A 17,062-nucleotide genomic window follows, 5' to 3' on the forward strand; every position below is an offset into this window, starting at 1 on the left:
TTCAACCACTTGTGAAGTTTACTTCCTGCGGGTGAAGACCAGAGACTTGAACCTAGGTCTCTGTGCTCAACCAGGTGTGCCACCACCCAGCCCCAAGAAGCGTATATTAAAGTCTACTGTTCACTGTGCTTTGCCTTGTAGGTGAAGGGCTACAAATGTCCAAAAGTTAAGTATTTATTTTGGTGGCATAGGTTGGCAAAAGGAAAAGAAAGGATAAGAATAGGTTAAACAAGAATTAAAAGCAGACAGAAGAGATAGCTGACCAGGTGTGGCATGCTTCTTCACATGTTTGAGATCTGATTTCCAGCTCATAGACCACATGGGCAGTGCTGTGGTACTGAAGAAAACTCTGATGCTATGTGTCTCTCACGCTCCCTCTTTCTTTGTCTATCTCTGTCTTTTTTTTTTTTTTAAATATATTTATTTATTTATTATTGGATAGAGACAGAGAGAAATTGAGATGGGAGGGGGAAGTAAGATGGAGAGAGACAGAGAGACACCTGCAGTCCTGCTTCACCACTTGTGAAACTTTCCCCTTGCAGGTTTTTTTTTTTTTTTAAAGATGGTATTTATTCATGAGAAAGAAGAGGGGAGAGAGAGAGAAAGAACCAGACATCACTCTGGTACATGTGCTGCCAGGGATTGAACTTGGGACATTAGGCTTGAGAGTCCAGTGCTTTATCCACTGCACCACCTCTTGGACCACTCTCTGTCTTTATCTCTTTCTCTCTCAATGAGAAAGTAGCCCAGTAAGGTAAAATCACATGTATATAAGGACCTATCTCTGAAAAAAGAAAAGAAAAAAACCCAAGACCACAAGACTTAATTACACTTGGCGGGTGGGGAGAGGTGGGGGGTTGGCACATAGCATCTATTACCATCACCAAAGACCTAGAGTCAAGGTCCACAGCACCCACCTGTGGAGGGGTAAGGGGAAGTGGGAGTTTCATGAGCTGTGAAACAATGCTGCAGGTGTCTCTCTTTCTCCCTCTCTATCTTCCTTCCCTTTCAATTTCTCTCTGTCTCTATCAAAAAGAAAAAAAGGGGGGGGAGTCGGGCGGTAGCGCAGCGGATTAAGCGTAGGTGGCACAAAGCCACAAGAACCAGCTTAAGGATCCCCACCTGCAGGGGAGTCTCTTCACAAGTGATGAAGCAGATCTGCAGGTGTCTATCTTTCTCTCCCCCTCTCTGTCTTCCCCTCCTCTCTCCATTTCTCTCTGTCCTATCCAACAATGATGACATCAATCATAACTACAATAAAACAACAAGGGCAACAAAAGGGAATAAATAATAAATAAATATTTAAAAAATTTTTAAAAGGAAGGAAGGGAGGGAGGGAGGGTGAGAAAGGAAAAAAAAAACAACCAACCCTGGTGGTAATTAAAAAATTAAATTAGTTTTTAAAAATTATTCTTGTTGGGTCTCTTTTATTATTATTTTCTTCAGCCCTAGAGTTTTCTCTGGAGTTCAGTGCCTGTACAATTCCACGGATCCCAGTGAACTTTCCTCCTCCACTTCCTCCTCTCCCTCACATCTCCTCTTCTTCCCCCCACCCTCCTCGACCATGAAAGGCAGAGAGGGACAGAGAAATAGAAGGGAAGAAAGAGAAAGAGAAAGATACCAAAGCACTGCTCTTCTACTCAAGAAGCATCTCCCTTGCAGGTGCTTCATGCCGTGTCCAGGGGCTCAAGCCCAGGGCCCTCTGCATGGCAAAATGTAAGCTCTACTGTGTGAGCTATCTCCTGGTCCCCTGTCCTAAGCCTCATTTCTATAGGCCTCATTAACTCAAGAAGTTAGTCCCCAGAGAGAAGGCCATCCACTCCCAGTACTACAAGATGTAAAACATGGTACATGTTTGAGTAACAATTTTACTGAGAGATTTTGGGGGTGATCAAAAAAATACACAAAGGTACTTAAAATAATATAGCTATGTTATATAGCTGAAAGCAAAACTTGTACTATTTCTGATAAATATAACACTATAAAACACTGCTTTGGACAATTTCCCCAGACCTCTAGTCAGGGTCAGCATACCTGCTCAAGACACAATAGGTTTTGTGTCTTGAGCCTACAATATTTGTAGGGGTCCTCAAAGATGATTTTTGAGTTTTCTTTTTAATCCGAAAGAAACTTTTAGACTGAAAAAAATATTTTGACATATATTAATGCATTTATCTTTTAAGCGACACAGTCCTAACTATATGAGTATATGCTTATGTGTGTGTTAATGGAGGAAGAGGTTCACAAAGACAAAAGTACCTAGTACAAAAAAAGTATTACTACAGTACTAGCTATGGAGCTTTCTAATAATACACAGTGGAAACCTGAAGAACTTTAAACTATGGGTACTGTATCCTGTCCACGTGCTATTTTTGAGAACCTCAGGTTCCAAGGGAATGAATTTCAAATAGCAGAACTACAGACATCCTTGAAAAGCGGTGGGATAGACTTAGAGCACAAGGACTCCTGCCGACCACACCACAAACTCCGTGTAATTCAGTCTCTGTCCATCTTGTCTTAATTATAAGTCTCTCCTTTTATTCCAAATGCCAAGGTCAGTATTCACAGAGTTAGAGGCCCTCTTGCATGAGTCTTGCTATAGAGTATATGAAGTGATGGAACCCAAGCCCTGATAAATGAAAGAGTACCTTAGTTCCCATCCGTGTACAGTCACTAAGCGTTAGTCTGAGCACAAACCCCATGCTGGCTGTGTACAGGAGCTATCAAGCTGCTTCTCTTAGCTTGTTGTCTTACAAAGAAGTACTCAATGTGACCCACCCTCAGAGGTGCTATTGATGCAGGAGGAAGAAGTCAGGATGACAGCGCCTTGAACACAGTCAAGCAGTGGTGGGGGATGAGTTATACACTCTGGGCACTACCCACAAGGATCATTGTGGTCTCATGATTCTCAGGCCCAAGTTCCAGCCCGTCTTCTACCACTTTATGGAGTGTGCTGTAGTACGGCCGGCTTTGGTGGAAAGAGTGCAGCTCTGAAGCAGCCTCCCAAGCTGCAAATGTGGGCATGGGGAAGGCAACGGGCCTCTTGTTTTCAAAGAAGCACTCCAGGTTTCTCTCACTCAGCTTGTTGGCGTACTCCAGGAACTTATTATCCAAGTGCTCCTTCTCCTTTTCTGCATATGTCTTCCAAAAATTCATCTGAAGGTAGCTAACTTTCGATCGGCAACGAGCATAACAAGTGGTGAGCAGGGAGAAGAAAGATGCTGAACAAATCAGGAGCCAGCCTAGAACCTTAGAAAGAAAGAAAGATTCCAGACATGTGAGAGTACAGCTACTTCTCAGGGACATCAGAATGGCGGTGGCGGAGAGTGTCTAACTAAAATACTACGGCCGTTGCCATAGTTGAAAGAAGTCATCCTAATTTTTGCTTTTTCTCTTTTCTCTTCTTTCTTTTTCTTAAATAGTCCGAGAGGTGGTGCAGTGGATAAAGCATTGTACTCTCAAGCCTGAGGTTCTTTTTCTTAAATATTATTATTTATTTGTTATTAAATAGAGATGGAGAGAAACTGAGAGGGGAAGAGAGGGAGAGAGAGAGAAAGAGACAGAAACAGCTGCAACCCTGCTTCACCATTCATTGAGCTTTCCCTCTGCAGGCAGGTGAGGATCAGGGGCTTGAACCTGCCTCTGCCTGGCTCCAAGTCATCTTAATTTTAATAGCACTTAAACTCAAAAATAAAGTTAGAATTTACAGAATCTCGATTCTCCTAACTACCATTGGTGGAATGCAAAGAAATATTAAAAAGTCAAGTAAGAGGAAAAGGGAAAAAATACACATTGCTGAAGAGTTTGACAACCCAGACCCTCAAAGAATATGAACTAAGTAGAGGGAAGAATTCTAGTAAATGTGGTCATTCAAGTCAAGCACCACTCCTCTAGCCAATGTTTTCAAGCATTAATCAATGCACATATGTTGCCAGTAACTGATTTATGGTTCATGTTACCTTGTTTGAAGAGGACAGAAAATCTTCCGAGAGAAAAACACTGTTCTTCATTACCAATGATAATATGAGACAGACATAATACAATGAGAAAACTAAAGGTATGGACATTAAATCCTACCCAGAAAAAAAAAATTAGGATCGTTCCAAATCCTCAGTGTTACTGGCTTTTAGTGTTGGTAAGTAGAAAAATGAAATTCTTTTCTGAATCCAAACTGGTTTTCTTTTGTTTAGTTTTGTTTCCTCCTGTTAAAAGTTATTTCTTTTATGTTCTAATTACATCTTTTACAATTGAAATTTGTCTATAGTTGGACAACCAACACAGCTCTTCCATAATTTCCCTGTCTTTGCAGTTAGATGACTTTTATTATTTCTTAGCACTTGTAACTATTTGAAGATAGAAATAACAAACTGTAAATTAATTCATTCACACTGTAACAGAACCACCATATTTTAAATTGGTGGTTTCCAAACTCTGGTTAAGACTAAGAAGTTACTGAGAAGGGTCTCAGGTCAGATAAATCCTAACTTCAACAGCTTGGATTTAAATTTCAACCTCTCCTGATTATGGATATTTTCTGTGTCTCATTTTCCCCAGTGACAAGATAGGAGCTACTGACTTCAGATGATAATTTAGACTAAAATGACATGATGTGGGTACAAAAGTGCATTCATTAAGAGTTTGTTAACATCACATGTTATTTTTCAAACGTATGTGCATAAGGCACAGTTACTATGTGGTCAAAGACCTCCTATTTGCCCAAATCATCTGTGGTTGGCTACCTTTGATTTTTCTCTTCATTGTCTATCTTCTCCTTCCTTAGAACCTGGACTCCTGAATGCTATTTCATTCCATTATCTGAGCTAGTGCTGCTTGAGTTGTAAATTATCTGATTCTTGAGGCCAAGCGGTGGTGCACCTGGTTCTGCACTCACATGACAGAGCACAAGGGCCCCAGGTTTAAGCCCCTGGTCCCCACCGACAGGGGAAAAGCTTCATGAGTGGTGAAGCAAGGCTGCAGCTATCTCTGTCTCCCTCTCTATCTCCTCCCCTTGATTTCTCTCTCTATATATCCTATAAAAGTATTTTAAAATTAAATTATCTGATTCTCTTCATATCTCTGTACCACTGCATCCTATCACCTTAGCACTGACTTGCTTTCTCCTGAGTGCTGAGAACTGAATACTCTTGGGCTTCCCCATTTTATCATACCCAGTGTTTAATTTAACAAGGTGGATTCTCCTTCTCGAGCCTTTAACACTGTCCTTGTTCTGCATGAGTCTGCACCTTCAAACCCTTAATTTTCTCATTAAGTTAGAACGCTTACTTACTGTGTGTCAGCTTCCTTAACTCCTCTTATGCCCATTATCTTTGTACCTCCCAGTAATTTTCAAAGCCAGGTGTTATTACCTCCCAACTATCAGGAAACCAAAACTCAGAGAAGTCAAAACACTAACTCTGAGTTACAACTGATATGTGATACAATTGATATTTAAACCTAAGTCTAGACAACTCTGAGACCAATTTCTTACAACTACTCCATTCTACATTTTACAACTACCTATCTGGCTTCTCTCTCTCTCTCTCTCCCTCTCTCTCCCCACCCCCACCAGGTTTATCACTGGGGTTCTGTGCCAGCACTATGAATCCACTGCTCCTGGCAACCATTTTTTTCTTTTTTTGTTTTTTTCCCATTTTATGTGAAAGAACAGAGAAATTGAGAAGGGAAGGGAAATAGAGAGGAAGAGAGAAAGACAGACACCTGCAAACCTGCTTCACCACTTGTAAAGTGTTCCCCCTGCAGGTGGGGAGCGGGAGATTGAACCCAGGTTCTTACACATCGTACTATATGCACTTAACCAGGTGCGCCACCACCTGACCCCCTATTTCCTGTTTCTCTACCCCCCTGTGAATGAGATTAATTTTCCCACCCCTACCCACTCACAAAAGTATTAGCCTGGGCTGTATATTCCCACCTGTCTAAACCATGTGGGTAGCAACTGATATTCATATAATTACTTTTGTCCACAATGCTCATGCATCTTCCCCTAGGAATCAGCCCCAGGTTCTTCTCATGCTGAGAAGTAAATAGATCAATGTGACAGGCTCAGCTATGACAGGACATTCATGACTTCCTGATGCCTGTATTTAGAGAAGAAAGACTCATACAGTGATAAGTGCTTGGATCTGGCACTAATTGAATGGAGTCTGGTGCCTGAGGACATAAATCATCCATCATCCGTCATCCATTGTGTCATAACATTCATAATTAACACCTTCCTTCAGCAAAAAAAAAAAATTGGGGAGCTAACATGTTTTTATCTGAGATGTTCTTTTTGCACTAAACAAAAGATTCTGGGTTTTTTTTTTTTTTTTTTTTTTTGCCTTAACAGTGTATGAAAAGTATGTAAATATATTGCAAATCAGTTTTGGAACCTGTGATTTTAAAATAGACTTTCCCCTGTATCGTTAAGTCCTGTTGAGAAAAACAGAAACACAACTATAGTCCTCTCAGTGAATTCACTCTGACACAAATAACATTTGTGACAAATTGGGAATCTGTTTGTCTTCTACTAGAGTCCGCTTTGGCTTTTGGAATGTAGTGCCTACTCCTCAGAAGTAGAAATCAGTGTTTTCCTGAGGCCAGGGTAAAGCTTCATATCTGGATTTGTGCTTATTGACCTGGAAGAATGATAAGCTGCTTCCTTGTGTCAGTTAGATTTAAAAAAAAACATAATTTTCTTGTTAAATAAAACAGTGCCCAAAATCTTGAGTTTCTAAAGTATTATAACAGCTTATTCAGCTGTACAGTACAAATAGCCAGGAAATATTCTCCCAAGAGAGTATTGTCTCTTTTTCACTGAAGGCCATTTAAAGTCTGTCAAGTCTCATTTTATCTGGGAAATTCTTCTCAATCTTGACAATACTGAAGTTATCAGAAATCACGTAAGGAGATTACTGTATTACTATCAAATGCAGCTTTGAAAAGTGTTAGCTCAGTTGACTCAGCCATGTTTTATAGATAAATACTGCATTTATTTCTACGAGAAACCAGTTTTAAAATAATTTTCTGGAAGTAGAAATGTCTAACAACAGTTTTGCTATTAACACTGAAATGCAAGTTAGTGTCATGCATTACTTATAAAGATATCCTTTTAAAATACTTAAGTATTTATAGAGTCAGAGCCCGGAGGACATTTTCTATTCATAAATGAAAATATATATATATATATATATATATATATATATATATATATATATATATCCAGCAATTTTACTGAGCCACCAACCTCCTAACAGCTTCTCCTGAGATAGTCTTAATACTGCATCACATTCTTTTTTTTTTAAAAAAAAATTATTTATTCCCTTTTGTTGCCCTAGTTGTTTCATTGTTATAGTTATTATTGTTGTCGTCGTTGTTGGATAGGACAGAGAGAAATGGAGAGAAGAGGGGAAGACAGAGAGGGGGAGAGAAAGATAGATACCTGCAGACCTACTTCGCCGTTTGTGAAGCGACTCCTGTGGAGGTGGGGAGCCGGGGGCTTGAACCCGGATCCTTATGCCTGGATCCTTATGCCGGTTCTTGCACTTTGAGCCACGTGCGCTTAGCCCTCTGCGCCCGACTCCCACTACATCGCATTCTAATCTCCGTTGTTACAAAATGTTCTAGTAGGATTTTGACAGTTTGAGTCTGAAAGGAATAGAGAAAGAGTACTGCAGGCTTAGCCTCAGAGGAAAAGACCAGTTTTCCTTTCTTACCTGAGACTGGGCTTGCAGGGAGAGTTTCAGTTCTTCATTGTCTGTGGCCGGCATGCTGGTCTTGCCACAGGAGACTTTGTAGAGCTCTTCCCGGCACTCTCTAGGCTTGCCCTTGCAGATCAGTTCCAGGAGTCCTTCACTCTTTGTCCCACTCATGGCACATTCATAAAAAGTTCCATTGAGCAGAGCCACAGAAAGCCACATCATTGGAGCCACCAGTGAGCTCAGAGTGATTTGACCAAAGATAGAGAAGAACTGGCAAATTTGATCCCTGGGGAAGATTTTCCTGGGATTCACACAGCATCCTGTGAAAAGTCTCCATGATCTGTTGTTCACAAAAAACCCCAAGATCAGTAACACCCAGGCTGGAGCTAAAAGGAAAACCAGTCCATAGACTGTATTCTCAGCACTGCAGGGACACTTAAAAGCCACGAGTGAAAAGAGACGCTCACTTCCCACAGTCAGCAGAGCCATAAAGCTGTAGCCTATCACAGTTTTCTGGTTACTGAAGAATTTTAAAATCCCCTGAAAAGCATCCATGTTGGAGATTCACACAAAAAAGAAGTGCTTTGCCCTTATTTATTAGCAGAGCAGCTGTGGCAGTGGTTGGCTAAGGGTGGAGCTCTTCTTTCATTAGAAACAACAGTCCTCCTTCTCAGACAGCATTCAGCTAGATAAGAAAACAATGTCATTCCCTAGGAATGAATATTTCCCAATAGTGTTCAGCTAATGCCTCCTACTGGTGGAGACTGGACCATGAAACAAGAGCCAAAACACTGAGAGTTAAAGTAAATTTAAAGTACACAGTATCCATTTTAGTATTATTTCCAGATGGCTTGGATTAAGGATTTATTTTTAAAAAAAAAACATATATAAATAATAGCCTAGGAATTTCTAGGCAGAGCAATCGATATTAACAGAAATGGTTTTCAGTCAATTGATTGAGAGCCAAGCCAAGTCTCCAAGCCAGGAATTTCATGATCACTTTTTCCCTTTTGCTACTTGACAAGGTCAGGAAGACACATTTTACAGCTTCTTAAGCTGACTAGTATCAGGGTCCTGCTCAAATTTTACAACATGGGCTAGCTGAAAATGTGTGGAAATTTTGGAGTTTTGAATGACAGACAAAAATGAGAAAGACAGGGAGCTGGGTGATAGCTCTGCGGGTTAAGCACACATGGCTCAAAGCGCAAGGACCTGAGTAAGGATCCTGGTTCAAGCCCCTGGCTCCTCACCTGCAGGGGGGTCGCCTCACAAGCAGTGAAGCAGGTCTGCAGGTGTCTATCTTTCTCTCCTCCTCTCTGTCTTCCCCTCTTCTTTCAGTCTCTCTCTGTCCTATCCAATGAAAATGGGAAAAGTGGCCTCCAGGAGCAGTGGATTCGTAGTGCAGGCACTGAGCTCCAGCAATAATCCTGGATTACAGAGAGAGAGAGAGACCTTCATCAAAAACATGTATCTGGTATCTGTGCCTTTAATCTCATACATATTCTCACCCTCAATCCTGAATTCATCCTCCATGCTAACACAAAGGAGATCCCTCTAAAACAGAAATGTAATTCTGCTTCACTTTACTCAGCTCTTTTGACCTTTATGTTGCTTACTGTTGATAGATGTCAACCTTCATACCTACATTTTACCTTATTTTATTTATTTTTAAAATTTTATTATCTTTATTTATTTATTGATAGAGACTGCCAGAAATTGAGAGGAAAAGGGAGAAATTGAGAGGAGAGGGAGAGAGACAGAGAGACACCTGTAGTACGGCTTGATCACTTGTGAAGCTTTCCCCCTGCAGGTGGGGACCAGGGGCTCAAACTCTTTTTTTTTAATTTTTTCATTATTATATTTATTTATTTATTTATTTATTTATTTATTGGATAGAGACAGCCAGAAATCAAGAGGGGATCAGGATATAAGAGAGAGTGAGAGACCACCACCTGGTCTCCATCCCTAAATTTTATCATGGAATTTCATGCCTATATGCCCATATACCTAAAATGTCTACCTTGCCCACTTGGAAAATCCTTACTCAACATTGGTGATCAAAGTAGAAATTTTTTTCTTATGACTGTTTTCAGGGTTGATTCCTAAAACATAACATTGTGCTTGTAAGACTTAGCCTCTCAGTCCAATTCTTGCATAATATAGCTATAGGTCATTTTTACTATGAGCTCTTACAAAACAGGAATTACATCATACTAACTTTTATAATGTGAGTTTAAATTAAACATAGTGTTGGCAATTGAATGGATTACCAGTCACGTTGTTTTTTTCAAATAGTTATGAAACTTATGGTGTACCAGGATCTGTGAGAGTTTGAAAAGTTAGTAAGTGAGCTATTTATTACTTATACTTACAAATGACTTGAGGGAATTGTTTCAATGTTTTATGTTGATTTTAATTTAAAAAATAAAACGAAGGGAGTTAAAAAGCTAATGCTATATCAGGCTGGTGAGATAGTTTGCACTTGCTTTGTCAGGAGCTTGGCCTAAGTTTGAGCCCAATTCCCACTGCACTGAGGGAAGGTTCAGTACTATTTTTTGTTTGTTTGTTTCACCAGAGCACTGATCAGCTCTGGCCTGTGGTTGTGGTGGTGGAGGGAGAGGATTGAACCTGGGGCTTCAGAGCCTCAGCCTCAGGCCTAAGAGTCTCTTTCTATCTAAAGAAGTTAGCCCCAGTGACAACCAAATAAGAAGAGAGAGAGAGAGAGAGAGAGAGAGAGAGAGGACATAGTTTTGTATATTGGTAATTTTGTATATTGACAAATTTCTACCAATAAGCTTCAATTTTCAAGTTTCTTCATTTTGTGAGAAGAAATCTTTGACCAGGAGCTAAGAAATTATAGTACAGTTTTTGCCGTGCTATTTTACTTCTCTGAATGACAGTTTGTTTGTGAAACAGCGGATGCAAAAGAAATAGTTTCCAAGGTTTCTCCCACCACCACATTAAAAAATTCTTTAAGCTTTGTAAAATAACAGACTTTTCAAAAACTTACTTTGTAACTTGCTTATATGCCTGCCTTCACTGCCCTTTTGCTTGTTCTCAGAGACTTGTCATCCTTAGTGATATGACTCACTTCACTTCTCAAAACACACCTGTCTTCCCATCACATCTTTTGCTCCACCGCCTTCATATTGTTTGTACCCGGTGTGTTTATGGTTCCTTTGAGTCCAAGACCTTATCCTTTAGTAGTTTCATGTGACAAACCTCACACTAGTATTTGACCATGTTTTGATCCTCGCCTTCTTAAAGAATTATTTATTTTTTAAAAAGTTTTCTCTTGGAAGTAATACTTTATTTCTTTTTAAAGTATATTTAAGAGAGAGAAATTGAGAGAGGAGTGAGAGAAACAGAAAGACACACACAGCCCTGCTTCACCGCTTGTGAAGCTTTCCCCCTGCATGTGGGGACCAAGGTCTTAAACTCAGGTCCTTGTGCACTATAATATGAGCACTTAACCAGGTGATCTAGCACCTGGCTCCAGTAATACTTTAATTCTATGGTTCATAAACCATATTGCTTCTAGAGAAAATTAGTCCCTTAGGATAGTCCATGAAAACAAAAAGACTTAAGCCCTACACAAGCTGGTAAATTTCAACACTGAGTGTGAGTCCACATGTTTTCATTACAAGCTCCATTGGCTTAGCCACTGTACCACGCTGCTTGGAATAGAGTATTTAGGTGAGCTGGTAGGTACTCTTTCTACTCCAGTTAAGTGTGCTTTTCTCTGTTAGGTTGCTTTCAAGATGTACTTGGGAATTACACCAAGTGTGGCCTGCAGAAACTCAAGCCGAAATGAATTTTCCCTAATTCTAGACAAGAATCCTCTGGTGGAGTTTGTGGAAGAGCTGCCTGCCGGGAGATCTTCCTTGTGCTACTGCAACTTACTTTGCGGGATTATCAGAGGGGCCTTAGAAATGGTAAGACATTGACTTCACTTTGCTCTGGGTATCCGTTTGTCTTGTGCTTTGAAGCAAATTACTTTCAAGCAACTGACATATAATTGCTTAGTTCAACACCATACTTGCTGAAATTAGAATAATGTAGAGAAGTTTACTATGGCCCCAGAACAAGAATTACATGAAAATTTATGATACTGTCTGTATTATACATTTTGTCAATGTACAAAGTAACTTTCTGAAAAGCTTGCTATTTTACAAAGCTTAAATAATTTTTTTTTGTTTGGAGTTTTTAAAATTTTATTTATAAAAAGGAAACACTGATAAAACCATAGGATAAGAGGGGTATAACTCCACACAATTCTCACCACCAGAACTCTGTATCCCATCCCCTCCCCTGATAGCTTTCCTATTCTTTAACTGTCTGGGAGTATGGACCCAAGGTCATTGTGGGATGCAGAAGGTGGAAGGTCTGGCTTCTCTAATTGCTTCCCCACTGAACATTGGCATTGACAGGTTGATCCATACTCCCAGCCTGTCTCTCTTTTTCCCTAGTGGGGTGGGGTTCTGGGGAATAGGAGCTCTAGGACACATTGGTGGGGTTGTCTGTCCAGGGAAGTCTGGTCGGCATCATGCTAGCATCTGGAACCTGGTGGCTGAAAAGAGAGTTACCATATAAAGCCATACAAATTGTTGACTAATCATGAACCTAAAGGCTGGAATAGTGCAGATGAAGAGTTGGGGGGGGGGGTCTCCATTTTGTTAATAGCTAGTAGGCATATTTTAGTTATATTCCAAAAGACCTGTTACTATACTATTTTTTTTCTTTTTTTCCCCCTGAGCCTGAAATCTAATATGCTGGTGGATCTAAGTTATTGTCTGGTAAAGAACTGTTTAATGTGGTGATGGGAGAAACCTTGGAAACTGTTTCTTTTGATTCTACAGTTTCACAAACAAGTAAATTGTCATTCATTCTGTATACTTGGAACATACTCAGTGATTTAAACCAATGCTTCTTCAATAAAATTATATATATACATATATATATAATACGCACACACACACACACACACACACACACACACACACACACCAAAAAAACACTCATCATATCACAGAGTTTCTGAAGATAAGAATCTGGCTGAAGTTTAATTGGTGGTAATGACTCAGAACCCTTCACAGATAAACATACATGCAGTCAAGTTGTTGGTCAAGGCTTCAGTTTTTGAAGTCATAACTGAAACAAAGAAATCAATTTTATTTATTTATTTGTCTTTTTAAATATTTTATTTATTTGTTAATAAGAAAGATAGGAGGAGAGAGAGAAAAAGCCAGATATCACTCTGGTACATGTGCTGCTGGGGATTGAACTCTGGACCTCATGCTTGACAGTCTAATGCTTTATCTACTACACCACCTTCCAGACCACATGGGATCTATTTCCAAGCTCAGTGATTGACCTCAGTTTCTTGCAGTCAGCTGTCTAGAGGTTTCATGAAGTTGACATGGACCAGGGGCCAGGCGTTGGCACACCTGGTTAAGCACTCACACTACAGCGCACAAGGACTCAGGTTCAAGCTCCTGGTCCCCACCTGCAAGGGGAAAGATTCACAGGTGGTGAAGCAGTGTTGCAGTTTATCTCTCTGTCTCCCTCTCTATTTTCCTCTTCCCTCTCAATTTCTGGCTGTCTCTATCCAATAAATAATATTTTGGGGCAAGATGGTGGTGCACCTGGCTCAATGTACATGTTACTCAAAGTGTGCAGGAAAGTGAGGAGTAGGCAAGGTTAGAGGAAGAGGGAGTGAAACCAGCAAGCTGATGCTCTTCAAGCATAAGCAGAATAAAGTCTTGATGGCAGAAGCAGAGGGAAAAAGTATCTTGAACATTAAGAAACCAGATCAGCTAAAGTAGAGAGTATCGTTTGACTAAAATGGGAAAGATTGATAAAAAGACTCAGGGATAATTTTTAGATTTTGGAGAAACCTATGGCAATGTTTGCACTACTAAACTAGAGACAAGCTGAGAGGAATGTGTTGGCAGTTGGGAGAGATAAGGTAAGTAGTTTGATTTGCTGTTCCTGTGATTAAAATGCCAACACACACATAAGAGAGAGAGAGAGAGAGAAAATGATATCTGCTAAACAGTTGTTATGCATATCTGAAAATCACAAAAAGACGTGAACTAAGAGTCATTAGAACTGTCAAAGATAACCATAAAAGAGTGCACAATAAGAAGAGAAAAGAATTATAAATGGAACACTAGTAAGCAATATAATATAATGAGTAGATTAAACAGATTAAACAGAGATTACAAAGGTTTCAAAGGATACGAAGAAAGTGTAATCAAAAGTAGGAAGAGGGCTGGCAAGATAGCATTGTGGTTATACAAAAGACATTTATGCTTAAGGCTCTGAGGTTCCCCCAGATTCATTCCCCAGCACCACCACCATAAGCCAGAGCTGATCAGTACTGAAAGAAAGGAAGGAAGAAAGGAAGGAAGGAAGGAAGGAAGGAAAGAAAGAAAAGAAAAGAAAGGGAGGAAAGAGAATACTGGGAAAGAATGCAGTCATAGAAACAAGGAAGTGAGTATTTTAAGGTGTATTGAAACAAAGCTAAATACTCTGGACTAAGGAGTGATGGAGGATCTGAGTGGATCCAAAGTGTGTCAGGTACCCAGAACATGATGCTGAAGAAAGACAAGGACTGGTGGTGTACAGACACCTATTATGGGGAGATAAGAAACTATACTCTACTAATGTATCAAAAACTATCCTGTAATACCCAGTGAAATTTTTGGAAAAAAGCAAATAAAATTCAACATGTATATAGAACATCAAGTTATGAATAAAAATTATTGTTAGAAATAATTATCTTTCTCAATTTCCAAATTTTGACAGGAAACACACATACACAAACAAAATGAGAGAGAGAGAGAACAAGAGAAAGAGAGAAGAGACACAAGATAATAAAAACTCCTAATCATGACCACAGAATGTGAGTTCAAATCTACAGGGATGCAGAGTCACATAGGCTCCTAAGCTGAATATGGGCCCCAGCAATATGGGCCCACATCAAATCGATGGGGTTTATAGTCAACGATATTTATAAACCTTTCCCATATTTGGGAGCTGCTCTCTTCCCTGATCCAGCTTTCTAGTCCTTTTTCCAGCCATGACATCATCTCCCCAGACAATAACTTGGATCCGCCTGCATATCATATTTCAGGCTCAGAGGGAAAAAAAGAAAAAAAAACGAGTATAGCCACAGGCCCTTTGGAATATAACTAAAATATGCCTACTAGCTATCTACAAAATGGAGAACCTCCCCCCAACTCTTCATCTGCACTATTCAAGCCTTTAGGTTCATGATTAGTCAATAATTTGTTTGGCTTTATATTTTAAAGATGCTAGCATGATGCCGACCAGACTTCCCTGGACAGACAAGCCCACCAGTGTGTCCTGAACCTCCTATTCCCCAGAACCCTGCCCCACTAGGGAAAGGGAGAGACAGGCTGGGAGTATGGATCAACCTGTCAATGCCCATATTCATCGGGGAAGCAATTACAGAAGCCAGGCCTTCCACCTTCTGTATCCCACAATGACCTTGGGTCCATACTCCCAGAAGGTTAAAGAATAGAAAAGCTATCAGGGGAGGGGATGGGATATGGTGTTTTGGTGGTGGGAATTGTGTGGAATTGTACCCGTTTTATTCTATGGTTTTGTCAGTGTTTCCTTTTTATAAATAAAACCTTTTAAGAAAAGGAGAAAAAAAAGATAATAAGACTAAGTAACACAATACCTGAAAAATATTCACAACTAGAATCAAAAGTTCAGGGGAGACCTTGAGATAAGTTGGTTGGAAGAAAGAGAAGAAAGATGATAATCTATCAAAAGCCAGTGAGTCCAAGGCAGGTTGCGTTATTTAGGTAGTGACAGAATGATTTATAGCCAATGACTCTAAGTGTAAAGTTTATTCTTAGAAGTTCTGCTTTGTAAGGTACAGAGTCAGTGCTATCTTTGAGTTGGGAATTGGGGTTTTTTATTGAGAGGGATTTATAGTTCAGCCCTGCACTATGAACAAAAAGCAGACTTGCATCTTTTGAACTTGCCCTAGACTAATCCAAGTTGGGTCTGACCTGGACCACCCTTCTCTTTGCAGACTCATACCGTAGAGTTGACATGCAGTCAAAGCATCTCTGTAAGACACATATTAAAGGGCCCTTCATCCAGAGAACAAGCTCTTTTTTCATCATTCCATAAGAAAAATCAACTCCTTATACAGTAAATGAAATAGAGAGAGGAAATATATATATTTTTAATGTGAATGATGCAATTGTGTGTTCTTTTTTTTCTTTCCTAGGTTCATTTGACTGCTGATGTTACATTCTTGCAAGACAGACTAAAAGGCGACAGTGTGACAGAAATAGGGATAACATTCCTGAAAAAGCTAGAGGAGAAAAGATATAGGCGGAAAAAATGAAGGATAGTTTGCGAAGTGCCACAGCGTGACTAGCTGAAGAGTTAATACTATTGAGAGCATGTATAGCTACAGAAATCTCGAGCTGCTTAATTAATTATGGGCTATAAAAAGTTCATAATAAACCAGAAATATGAGATGTAGGGCAGTAGGATTTAAAGCTAGTTTTTTTTTTCTTTGCGTATAAATCACACATTTTCAATCTTATGACCACAAGAACTCACATACAAATAACTCCTTATAAAATTGCTAGTATGAATTCCCTATATCCCATAATCCATCCTAAGAGGTTCATTTATTTCAAAATGAAATAGAGTTATGAAAAAAAAATACCCCTATATAGCTGATGTGTTTATATCTCTTCTTGGTGGAAACCTGGATGAAATTATACAACAGAGAGCTCACTGTATATTCAGATAATTTCTAGATAAAGTTTATTACATTTTTCCATATTTCAAAAAGCTCTGAATCTTACAGTAACATGCTATCATAATGTGAGAATTTGTCAATAAAACAGGCATACAAAAAAAGCTCTGAATATAATATCTTGCAAATACTGATTGACTTGGCTTATAGCCTCAGTTTCCTGAAGCTATTCTTAATTTGTAATTAAGCAAACTATTTAGATTTCAATTTTGAAACATTTAGAAGTAACATTTAGTTTTGATTCATTTAATTTTTGAATTGTAATATTAACAAAATTCCTTCCTTTCTTATGAAAAACTACTGTTATCCCAAGAAAAATGAAAAGTAAATGATGTTCTTTGAAAACTTTTTCTTACCTCAATCTTACACAATTCAATTTCTTTTTTCCAAACTATATTTATTTATTTACTTATTGGCTAGTGACAGCCAGAAGTCAAGAGAGAGGGGTTAGATAGAGAGAGGAGAGAGAGAGAGAGACAGAGGGAGGGGGAGGGGAAGGGGGGAGAGAGAGAGAGAGAGAGACACCTGCAGCCCTGCGTCACCACTC

At 39.4% G+C, this 17,062-nt stretch overlaps 2 protein-coding genes across 5 annotated transcripts in view; one reads left to right on the plus strand and one right to left on the minus strand.

Annotated features, from left to right (window-relative positions):
* Positions 1-16,254, plus strand: part of TRAPPC3L (trafficking protein particle complex subunit 3L) — a 63,033-nt gene extending 46,779 nt beyond the window's left edge. For all 4 annotated transcript variants that reach the window (XM_060190595.1, XM_007521041.2, XM_060190597.1 and 1 more), the window contains 2 exons: positions 11,450-11,635; positions 15,973-16,254. In XM_060190595.1, coding sequence (XP_060046578.1) covers positions 11,450-11,635; positions 15,973-16,092 — 306 coding nt within the window. In that variant the 3' untranslated portion in view covers positions 16,093-16,254. The remainder of the gene's footprint in view (positions 1-11,449; positions 11,636-15,972) is intronic.
* On the minus strand, positions 2,149-8,354 carry CALHM5 (calcium homeostasis modulator family member 5). The gene is made up of 2 exons (XM_007521040.3): positions 7,716-8,354; positions 2,149-3,249 (listed from the first exon to the last, which is right to left on the minus strand). Exons 1-2 carry the CDS (start codon positions 8,253-8,255, stop codon positions 2,860-2,862), a joined length of 930 nt encoding a protein of 309 aa, XP_007521102.1. The 5' UTR covers positions 8,256-8,354; the 3' UTR covers positions 2,149-2,859.
* Positions 16,255-17,062: the final 808 nt, after the last annotated feature.

The sequence above is a fragment of the Erinaceus europaeus genome, chromosome 4 (genome assembly GCF_950295315.1).
Source record: "Erinaceus europaeus chromosome 4, mEriEur2.1, whole genome shotgun sequence".
Classification (NCBI taxonomy): domain Eukaryota; kingdom Metazoa; phylum Chordata; class Mammalia; order Eulipotyphla; family Erinaceidae; genus Erinaceus; species Erinaceus europaeus.

Bases quoted from the DNA above. Each gene is read 5' to 3' on its own strand.
- CALHM5 (XM_007521040.3), bottom strand. From the start codon at position 8,255: ATGGATGCTTTTCAGGGGATTTTAAAATTCTTCAGTAACCAGAAAACT. The intron at 3,250-7,715 runs GTAAGAAAGGAA...TTTCTTTCTAAG, and splicing joins CCCTGCAAGCCCAGTCTCAG to GTTCTAGGCTGGCTCCTGAT.